A 12,022-nucleotide genomic window follows, 5' to 3' on the forward strand; every position below is an offset into this window, starting at 1 on the left:
AAAGAAAGAAAGAAAGAAAGAAAGATATCCTGTGCAACACAGCTGGTTTGCATGGTTTAACTTTAACTGAAATTATCTCTCATGGAAATGTCCAGATGGATTTTATTAAGACAGGTTTGGACCAATAAAATGTAGATCTGACTTAGCAGAAATCATATTACATGAAAAAATACTCCTTAAAGAACATACACACAAAACTGAAATAAAGGAACAATTTCTTAACTATAGAAGTGTAGGTTGAAACAGTAACAAATAGTAGGAACATATTGTGGTCGATGGAAGTAACCTATTTATAGGGTAAAAAAGGAAATTTTAAAAATTCTGAATTTAAGGTTTAACTTAAAGAAACCCAAGCATGTACAGGTCTGGAGATACACAGTTAGGGCACCCAAATACCCTTAACTCTGCCCTGTAGGGTCACCATGGTGGGGAGGATAAAACTAGATGTATATTTTTTAAATTGTTTGATTAGCATTGGACTTCAGATACTAAAATGCCTTAATCATATGGTTATTGCATGTGTCACTACAGGGCAGAGTTAAAGTGTTTGGGTGCCCTAACTACATACCTAGACCTTTGCACATCTGGATTTAAGTTTAACCTTAACTCTGAATTTTGTTGGTTTATACTGGTTGCTTTCGGGATAAGTACACATCTCTCAAATATGTCTTATTCTAAATGTACTGGTATGTGCTGTCAACTTTAACTCCTTATCAGAGTTTCTCTTTTGTCTGGGAAATAAGCATGCATTACTAACCATAGCAACCACAATTCTCTTCCCCTCGCCCTCCTATTGTCTGTCTTAATTTGTAAAGTTTTGCCCATGCTTAGACTGTAAGCTGTAGGGAATAGGGGCCATGTCTCTTATACATTCTGTACACTCTAGTTAATGTATTATTAACATAACAATAGCTCAACGGGGCCAGATCCTCAACTGATATAAATTTGTGTAGCTCCATTGATTACAATGGAGCAAATTCCAGTTTCAACAAGTAGAAGCTCTGGGCCCTAACCTGGGAGGTTCTTTAGAAAGGCAAGTGGTGTTCATAGACTATTTTCATTGTTTGCACATTGACTATTTTTCACGTCCTTTTCCTTGGCAGATTTAAAAAAACCCAAAGCACTGTGTAAATGGGAAATCAAACACTGATAATGGAATTCATTTTCCTGGGCTTTTCAAACCATCCCAACCTTCAGATTTTATTCTTCTTGGTGTTCTTGGTCATCTACACAGTAACCCTCCTGGGGAACACACTGATCTTAACCCTGACAAGGTCTGATCCAACTCTTCACACACCTATGTATTTTTTCCTTGGTAATCTGTCCTTCTTGGATATCTGCTACACATCTGCCACAATGCCAGTCATGCTGCTAAACTTCTTCCGGAGCACGAAAACCATCTCGTACGCCGGGTGCATTGCACAACTATTTTTCCTCATTACTTGCACCGGCACAGAGTGTGTCCTGTTGGCTGTCATGGCTTACGACCGATATGTGGCTATCTGCAGCCCATTGAACTACTCAAGCATTATGAGCAAGAAGCTCTGTGTGCAGCTGGCAGCGTTTTCATGGCTGTGTGGCTTGGTGAATTCCCTGGTGCACACTCTCCTAACATCAGCCGTAGTCATATGCAAGTCCAATCTACTCAGCCACTTCTTTTGTGATGTCCCGTTGCTGCTGAAGCTCTCTTGCTCAGAGACCTATGTCAATGAAGCTGTGCTTCATTTGGCTAGTGCCTTGATCGGACTGAGCCCTTGTCTGTTCACTGTGGTCTCCTACGGCCACATCATCTGCGCTATCCTGAAGATCCGCTCATCCCAGGGCAGATTCAAGGCTTTCTCCACCTGCACCTCACATCTGATTGTGGTCGTCATATTCTACAGCACCTCCAATTTCAATTACAATAGGCCCAGCTCAGGCTACTCTCTGGACATAGACACCTTGGTTTCATCGTTGTATTGCATTGTGACCCCCATGTTAAACCCGGTTATCTACAGTCTAAGGAATAAAGAGGTAAAGGGTGCATTGAAAAGAATGGGCAGAAAACATTTCGCTTCAGTAGCCAAGTCCAGAGGAAGGGAGGGGGCACTTCAATAACTTTAGCAAAGAAGAAAGGTATCAGGGCATTATAACCAGGGTTTGTTGAACTTCATGGAACTGAAGGGTTTTCTGACTCTCAAACCACTTTGTGGGGCCAGGGTTAAAAATCAAACAGATTTCAGTTTACTACTAATTCTTATTATCCCTGAAGCCCTTGACTGAGAAGGGCACCAGTGTGTTTGGACGGTGGTTAGCACAGAGTGAGAGACAGTCCTTTCTCAAAGGGTTTACAGTCTAAGGCCATGGTCCTACAAATGACTCCATCTGGGAGGACCTGTGCACCTGCAGGGGAGCTTCATGTGTGCACAGAGGTATGCTCTGCAAAATAACTTGTGGAATGGGGGCACCAGATCAGACAAAGGGAAGTGGAGGAAGGAAGTGTTATCCCTATCTTACAGGTGGAGAACTGAGACACAGAGATCAAGTGCTCAAGCTCACCCGGGAGGATGTGGTGGAACTCGATCTCCTGAGTCCCAGGGCCCTGTCCTATCCTTCTCCTCAGTGTCTCCTTAATCTTAAGCTACTCTATAGAGGCAGATCTCTTGGAGGAGCCCAGTCCTTTGTAAAGGACTAACAGGGATGACGTCCGGGAGCCAATAGTGTCTGCTGCAAAGGCATCAAAGAGCATATGGTGCAGTTGCAAGGACTATCCAAACTGCAATGGTCACTGGCCAAATGGTACGCTAAAGACCTCAGCGTATCTTCAGAACAGAGTAGATGATTTTAGCCATCCATGCCTTCCATATGAGCTTCCACTCGATGTTCAAAGCGGGGTTTCCTCAAAGGACAGCCTCTGCCTGTAGCTTTGAATCCAGAATGGTGCTGAGCTCCTTCATCTCCTATGGAAGTTAGTGAGAGTTGCAAGGGCTCCTCTTTTCTCTGGATTTGGCCCCACATGAGGGAATTAAGCCTGTGAACTTGGTCCAGATCTGCCCAAATGCGAGAAGAGGCAGTGTGAGGAGCAGGTTCTGGGGTTGGAAAATCGGACTGCTCTCCTGGAAGCTGGACGACTCTGTCTGAGAAGGGCAATCTGATTCTCCTGCTCTCCACTGGACAGGTGTCCAATCGCCTACTGCTTGTACAATAAACCAAGCATAGGCGGACACAACGTGCCCATAAAGCAGACAGGCAAAGATGTTTCTTTGCAGAGGGAGAGTAAGACCTGGCCATGTCCTGAGTCATAGGTTACTGTGGTAAATATGCTTTCTGTCTTGCACACGGGAGAGCTGGCTGGATGCATTTAACTCATTTCAGGGGGACTAGAACCCAGTGGAAATTTCACAGCCCAGATTCTGCATTGGGGGATGGCTGCTTTGGGCCATGCCACCACTGCACAGAAGCTCTGAAGCTAGGGTAAACAGCAGCATTGCCCCAATGTAGTGGGATTCTTGGGCAGTGTGGTGGCTCCTGTCCCACCCATTCCTCACTGCTGCCAACACAAGGGATGGTTTTTGCCTCACTCGTTGCATGCTGCTGTACTGGCCCCTTGGAGCAGCTGGCATCAGCCTGCTCTGTCCTGCTGGGATATTGGCCTGGTGCACTAACACTTGCAAAGAAGGCCTCTTATCGGAGTGCTGCCTGCCCTGATCTCTGCTTGTACTCTGATCTAGGGGAACAGATGCCAATGGAGTGTTGGTGCATGGGTCACAAGAGGACTCTCTCCCCTCCCCTTAAAATAATCTCTTCCTGGTATTCAAGGACCAGACCTTTTGATGTCCCAACCAGCCAGAGGTGGACAATGTGAGGGAAAGGCTCAGATTGGTGGCACATCTTCCAGTGCAAGTAAAATGGCCCCTCATTTCTCAAACAACATTAGTGCAATTAATCGCTTCCACCAAAAATCATAACAAGTTTACCCTGCCTTTCTGCCCCCCTGTCCCACCCTGCTCTTTAGTTTGGGTCTCAGTCCGTTTCCCCTACATTCCTAGGGCTTTGCTACCACAACTCTCTGCAGAGCTGAATATTTCCGTGGGGAGTGTGTAGCTGTGGCCGGGGTGGGAAGGAAGGCTCCCTAGTGCTCAGATCAGGTGCACAGAGACAGCGAAGCAGCAACATGGTGATTCCCTGGCATAGAAGGCACTGGAGTCTGAAACAGTGGCTCGGCTACAGATCCCGGGGAGCAGCCTGGAAAAGAAGGGGCATCCAGGAATCCCCACAATTTTCCAAACAGAATCGTGTCAAGAGCCTATCCTCAGGCTTTGTCTCACACCTCTCGTCACGTGATGCACCACACTCAGAGGAACTAACTTTAAGCACATGGATGAGGTCTGCAATTTACACACTGCCAGAGTGGTGTAAATGGGCCTACGTGAATAATGGCCTGGGATAATGGCATTATGTGTTCTGAAGAGCTTGTGGCTTACATCCCCTACATGCTGCATGTGGCTTGGGGAAAGGAGGCAGCGCTTTTCTCCTCTCAATACTGCTCTTTTGGTCTGTGTATCAGTGCTCTCGGCAGCTTCGGCTTTTGTGTAGCCTCGACTGCCTGACAGCCCTGGAGATTCAATCCCATTGAAGCCCCAAACTGCTGGGAGAGCAAAGGGTTCGAATAACAAGCTGTGCTCCCCATTCAGTTTTCATGGCAGGGAGACGAAGCTTGTACAGAATACAGCTCCCTACCCACCCCCAAAAGGCATCTTGCTTTGCTTGTGTTGAAAGCTGAGCCCAACTCTGTAGCTCCAGTTGTATGGAAGAGCCTTTCAGACATCTCTCCTGCTCAGTGACTTCCTACCGACTCTCTGATCTCAGCAAGAAATCCAGCTTTTGGCTCTTGCCCATGCCATTTCACTCTCTCTCTCTCTGCTACATGGTATATACAAGGCCTATGTATAATGTCATTATTCAGCCACGCACACGGACACAGATCTTTTTTTTTTTGCTGCAAACTGTGCTCTAGAATCTGTTTACGTAACCAAATAAAAACATCAGTATGATAAATGCTGCAGAAAATAATTGATTTTAGACAGTTGTGTTAATATGTGTAGAGGTCACTAGAGATGAAGGTGGAATACTAGAAGTGAACCAATCTACACATGATCCATCATCCATTCAAAAGAACCCATATGAGTAATATCAGATTATCCTTGGTCTTCATCACAGTTGTGGCTGAGGTTGCCCTGGGGACAATCACCAGGTGGCAGTGTTTGGGTGATGCATCTTTGCCCATTGCGTCTGAGCAGCATCCAGGCTGTTTCTAGCCTTTCAGACTCACTCCCATGGTGTAGACTCCTTGTCTGGTACCTCTTCTCAGAAGTGGGAGCCTGCAGTCCAGCTGCCCTAGGTCCCAAGGCCAGGACTGACCCCCTAAAGTCTCCCCCCCCAGTAGTTTAAGCACACCACACCCTTTCCCAGAGCGCCACCCTCGGAGTACTCTGGTGTACAGTTTGTCCATTTGGGATGCGTGACAGTTACAGCAATGAACTCTGAGGCTTTGCAAAGTAACTTAAACCCACACCCCCTAATCCTAGAGAGAACACAGAGACTTAAAGATCTAGGCCAAAATCACAAAACCTGCACACAAAATCACTGCCTGCAATGTCCTCTCTATTCTGAAGGCCTTCAAGTTTTTGGACAGTCCTTCACTTCTTTGGCTCAGCCTTCAGGTTCTCTCTCCCTGTCCCTGCAACAAACTCTTCTGGGTTTGTTCAGGTCTGGCATTCAACAGGTTCCCCCAGTGCTGAGAGAGCATGTCCCTTTTTAACAACAGTTTCTAATGCCTCTTCCTTTGTTCTCCTTTATGAGGAATTTTCATTGTTTCAACTCCTGTCCCTGCAGTCAACCTGGGGGGAAACCAGTTTCCTCTAACATAGTCATTGTTCTACCAGCTCAGAGTCAATCCATGTTAACTATTCTTGTGATTGTTCTCTTGCTGCTTCCAGACAGGGAATGTGATCCATGAATCAGCCATTTTCTGACAGGGACTATGCCAATTCACACTGAAGACTACACAGACTTCATAACATCCATCAGAACTCATAAGCTGTATGTAGACCATTTCCCCAAACTGTCACAGTCTTCATTTCTTCCCAGTAAGAAATGACAACCATTTATGTTCCTGGGGAGGTCTTCCCTTTCTGAGCAGCAGGGGAATTAGTGGAGCTTCTTTTCTAGAAAGCTAATTTTTGCACTGATCCTGCAAACACTAGGCATGTACTTAACTTTACACACACAAGTGATTGCACTGGAATTAACAGGGCTACTTTTGAGCAGAGAGTTAAGCATGAGCATAAGTGCTCACAGCATCGGGTACCTTTAGGAAGAAACTTGAATTCTTTCCCTCCATCCAAAGGTGAAAGGACTTCTTGAATCACCTACATTGTTTGCTGGAGAAGAGGTTCTTAGTATGGACAGGCAAATGTTTTGATGGCTTGGGGATTAAAGTGTTTGAACAGGATTTGGGAGATCCAGGTATTCTTCCTGGCTCTGCTATAGTCTTGTTATGTGACTTTTGTGCAAGTCATCTAATCTCATTCTACTTCATCAATTTCTCCACCTGAAAAATAGGGATAATGCTTAATTGGAGGAGTTGCATGCAAAACACATGGTGATCCTTAGATGGCAGGACTGGAGAACAGCAGAATTTCTTCTTTGTCCACAATCTAGATTCCTCTATGTCCAATGAGCCATTTCAGAAACAATCCTTCCAGTTCCCATTACCTGGAGAGCAGAAGAGATGCCCACTCATTTTATGCCATTCCCTTCATGATTTAAGAGATTGCTCAGGCTCATCACCCTGCAGTTGATGGGACCTTACCACCACCATCACCACCATAGTATGGGAGAGTATTTCTAAGCTTTATCTAGGAACACATCGCCCTCACCAATGTAGTATCTGAGCACCTTGCAATCATTCATAGACCTTATCCTAAAGCTGGGAGGTATTATCCCCATCTCACAGAAGGGGGGAACTGAGGTACGGGGTAGACCAAGTGATATGTTTAAGGTTACGCAAGAAGTCCATCACCAAGTTTGGAAATGAACTCAGGTCTTCCAAGTCTCTTTCCAGTGCCTTATCCATGAGATCATCCTTCTTCCTTATCTCAGTCCATGCTATGTGCCCTCAGTTAGCAAAAGGAACTTTCCAGTTTTTACAGCACCACCTTTGGGACAGGGTAGGTTTTGTGAAGAGTTAATACAGTTTCCATTACCACCTCCAGAATTTTACAGATCATTTCTTAACCACTATCTGCCTAGCTATGATCAGGCTGCGGCTCGCTGTCTCCATCATGGAAGAGGTGAGTTTTAAGAAAGGATTTGGAGAAGAAGGTGGTGGCTTTCCAAACTTTGACTGGGAGCATTTCCCACTTGTAAGGGGTGGCATGGGAGAAAACACTTCCTGGAGAACTGGGCAATGAGGCTGGCATCGCTGTAGAGTGGTTGAATTATAATATTTATCAATGAACAAACATTTTTTGAAAACAGGCATTTTGATGGCACTCATCACTATAGGCATAGGAAGCAGGAGGCAGTGTTACTTGCCCCGATGACACAGGAAGTCTGGCAGAGCTAGGAACCGGATTAGGGTGATAGTAAAGAGAGGAGGTTTTTTTTAAGGGAAGCAACCCACCATAATATGGAAGTTATTTATTACACTTATTTTGGAAGTTCTTATTTCCACTAGAGGGCAACACAGGCTAGTAATAAGGAAGCTGATGGAAAAAACAGCTTATGAGCTGAATACCTAAATGGCTATTTTCTTAGTAACAGTGGGCATGGCAGAGTGAGGCTTACTCATATTTTGATCCCATATTTATATTCCAATACAATTCAAGCACCTAGAAGCAGACTATATTGAGCTGGGTTTTCTTATTGTCTCATCTCTATTTTCTTAGTTTCTTTCCTCTCTGATTTTTGTCTTTATTCTATTCTTGCTGTCTTCTGCCCGCCTGTCAGGTTCCTTCTGTCTCCCTCTGTCATACGTCTGTATTTTCTCACAGCCACACAGCCCTCCCTCTGTGCAGCTCCCTCCATGAAATGGAGCTGAACAAGTCCACAAGAGCAGCTTCTTTTTTTTTTTTAATGCCATATGCCGAGATACCACTTCTCTTATGGTATGTTGAACTCATTCATGCTGGAAACACTCTGACAATGGCAGCATTGTGGTGTTCCTGCCAATTCTTATATGGATCAGAATGGAATTAGAGACTGAATAGTAACAAAACCTGGCATTGGGTTGCACTAATATTTTGTCAACCTGAGTCAAATTTGGGCGGATCCTGCTTGGTCCAAGGCAAGACGCACTGTCTTGAAAGTAACATAGTAATCTTTCAAGAAGGTCATCCATCCATGTGCTATCAGTAAGCAACGGTTGAATTGGGCTGGGTCACACCAGGTCAGCGACTTGCCTCCTCCCCCTTTTGTTAGGCTTCCATCTTCTGCAGAATCGACCTTTAAAAAATGAAAATAATAAAAGCTAAATCTCTTGCCCTTGTAGTTGCCAACAACCTTGGAAAGGTGACACTGATGTAAATCGGTGCAGTGAGTAATGCCTGCCTGCATTTGTAGGGAGCCTGAAATGACAGTGGCTCTGAGAGGCGGAGCCTGTGAGCCACCCCAGTCCCCTCAATGCTCAATTGTCAACATTGTTAACTATTTCACTGCTGTCAAAATGTGTCAGGAAAGCGGGAGGGTCACAGATCTGCACAACCCACGGTGAGCAGAGTCTCATTTTAGTGGCACAAGTGGGCGGTGCTTGGCAGATACCACCACTTTTTCCCTAACTGATCCAGGGAGAAAAAAGATTAGAGGGGTTAATCGGCACCCTAGGAGTGAATTTGAGCCCCATGAAAAGGAAGCTGATCCACGGGGGCCGGCAGGACATTCAAGCTCCCAAGCAATGGTGGCCTGGTCTGCTCTGACAGAGAATTCCAGTGTCATCTCATGACTCTTTCCAGGAGCTGAGGCTATCGGTATGTGTCAGTTGGGCCTATGGCTCTATCTGACCTACCCATGCGTATATCTGAACCCCTCTTAACGGGAGCCCAGCCGGAGGATGCCTGCACAGCCCATGGGACCATGTTTTGGATGGGTGCACAGTCTGCAGTGAATGGTTTAATTTTGGCATTTCAAGTGGGTGGCGGTTGGCTTGCAGACAGAGCTGCGTAGTATACAGCCAAACTCTCCCTCTCCCCTCATCAAGTTGTCCCTGTAATCAGGGCTGGATTGCCAATTAGACACAGCAGGCATGTGCCTAGGGGCACCTAAGAAGTGCGGATTATTGCACAAGCCAACGGGGCCCGAGACATTTTGGGGGCCCCACACAAGTACCCAAACTATGGCCCCATCCCCTGCTCATCCTGTTTCTCCTGAGGCCCCACCCCCTGGCCAGGCTGGAAGCCAGAGTCCAGGGGTGACCATATTCCCCCTCACCAGGAGCTGGTCAAGCCAGTCACCCCAGCCCCTCTATTCCCACCACCCCTCCCCCGTGTGCAGCTAGCCCAGCCAGCCCCTTTCTCCCCCATCATCCCCCCAATGTGGAAGGTCAGCTATAGGTGGGGGGGGGCAGGGCACTGAAAAGGCTATTAAAGAAATGCAATAGTCATAGGGAAAGACACAATGGATTAGAAACTGATTATAGTACTGCAAACCCCAAGCAATCAAAATCATGAGGCAGGCTCCCAGAATCATGAGAACTAACATTTCTGATCTTTCAGTTCAAGTTTATTAGCCTTCTAGTGTTTTTAACCTTTGGAGTTCATTTGGGTTACTATAAACTTTTCTCCTAACCATGAGACCTAGAAACTTTCACTTAAACAAGAAAAATTGAGGTCTCACAAAATACAGTGACTCCAAGAGCTCAGGCTTTAAGACACTGCAGGTATTGTGAGACACCACAAATGTTGCCATCTTCCATGGTTTTCAGTTAGAACAAAAACAAGGAATAAATGGTCAATTTCTGAACAAGGTGAATAGTAGGATGCCATCACGTTGCAAAAATGCATCAATGGTCTTGAACATGATTTATTTATTATTTGAAGAAGAGGGAAAACAGTAATGTGGCAAAGCTGCAGAGGACAAAAGTTAGATTAGGCAAGACTAGAGAAAACCACCAGGAACTCCAGAAGTACGAAGGGACTGGCAGCATTAGGACAGATAAAAGTAAATGTAAATAAAGTGCAAGTGATGCACATTGGAAGGAGCAGTTTGAACTACTCATACACATTGATGCATTCTAAATTAACTGATCTCAGAAACAAGATCTAAGTGTCACAGGACAGCTCAGTGGAAACATCTGCTCAATGTGCAGGGATGGTCCAAGCAAACAAGATGATATGTTATAGTAACAATGAAATACAAAATGATACTTGGTATTACATAAACTGATGGGAGAGCTTCACTTTGAAAACTGGGCTCAATTCTGATCACCCCATCTTTGAAAGGATATAGCAGAAACAGAGAGTCTAAAAAAGGGCAAAAAATTTAGAAGCATGGGTAGAATTCAGTATGAGGAGAGATTAAAAAGATTGGGACTGCATAGTTAGGGGAGTGGAAAAATAAGAGATGACATGCTTCAGAGAGAAAATGAACAGTGTAGAGAGGGTAGATTGGGAGTTCCTATTTGATTTTTCAAGAAACAAGAATAAGGAGATACTCAACAAAATTAAAAGGCAACATTTATAACTGACAAAAAGAAATTATTTATTACATAAAGCACTTTGTGATCTGATGAAGAACTGATAAAGAAGATGCTTTATGAGACCTGGGTATTATAATGCAATTAACCTATGGAACTCATTGTGACTAGTCATGGAGACTCAGACACCTGCTAAACTTTTAAAAGGAGTAGATGAGGATAATGAGAACATCTACAGTTATTATATGTGATAAAAAGTTATAAAAGCTATATATCCTCCTGTGTAAGGAAATCACTAACCACAATAAGCTAGGAAGAAATTTCCCTTATGAGCAGGATATCTGTGCCCTCCTGCACTCTATTAAAAATGTGCCTATTACAGAGTTTCTTGGACCTCTTCAGAAGCATCTGGTACTAGCTATGGTTGAAGAGAGGATACTGAATTAAATGGACTGTTGGTCTGATCTAGTATGGCATTGCCTGTGTTCCTGTCCCATGTTCTTCAATTTTAAGACTAGGAACTAGGAACTCCTGAAGACCAATCCCTGCTCTGACTCTTAACACCCTCTGTGAATGACTTTGGGCAAATCACTGAACCACTCAGTGGGCTTTTTTTTAAAGCACCTAAGTCACTTAGTTGCTTTAAGTCATTGATTTTCAATGAGACTCATGCTCCTAAGTCACATAAGGTAGGATTTTCAATAGCACCAATGTCTAAATTGTACAGATGGGAAAGGGGAAATTATAAAACTCTCACAGGATTAATCAGTGCTCTTTATCTTCCAAACCCTTACCAAACATTAAATTGACTATTATCCTTATAGCTGTTTTCCCAACCCTGTTCTTATTAGTTTACATTTTTGAATACTGAGTAGCCACTTGTGCCTCTCTAGTTTTCCAGGTAACTTTGGATCATATCTCACTCCTTGCTGATACTCCCAGCAATGCCATCTGCAACCCTGCACTGCTTACTACATACTCCATCCTTTGTGCCATTGACAGAAAGTAAGAAAGCTGGATATCCACTGTTGCCTCCTTCCTAAAATTTCCAGAGGAAGGATTGGTTATGACTGAGTGATGGTCGGCAGATTATTAATTAATATTGTACCAATAAGGAGGCATTATAATAATCCTCATCAGCAATAATGCTGGGTACAGCTCCCTGACTCTTACCAGCCATGAGATGCGTGGGTCCACTGGTATAAATTTCTCCCTGGGGCCTTCAGAACCTCTGAATGAGACTCATACAGGGAGTGCGGTGCATTCGCTCTTTCCTGGTCTGGGTACCAGAACAACACTCCTGACTCTGATCAGTCTTGTCTGCAAAACAAGAAGAGAGAGCATTCAGCT

General features: G+C 44.6%; 1 protein-coding gene across 1 annotated transcript; it reads left to right on the forward strand.

The window, feature by feature from the left end:
- The first annotated feature begins 1,131 nt into the window (after positions 1-1,131).
- LOC137151935 (olfactory receptor 5V1-like) lies at positions 1,132-2,097 on the forward strand. Its single transcript, XM_067546432.1, has one exon. It carries the CDS (start codon positions 1,132-1,134, stop codon positions 2,095-2,097), a length of 966 nt encoding a protein of 321 aa, XP_067402533.1.
- The last annotated feature ends 9,925 nt before the right edge of the window (positions 2,098-12,022 follow it).

The sequence above is a fragment of the Emydura macquarii genome, unplaced genomic scaffold (assembly GCF_026122565.2).
Source record: "Emydura macquarii macquarii isolate MOO-44397 ecotype Brisbane River unplaced genomic scaffold, CSIRO-AGI_Emac_v2 contig_1119, whole genome shotgun sequence".
Lineage (NCBI taxonomy): Eukaryota > Metazoa > Chordata > Testudines > Chelidae > Emydura > Emydura macquarii.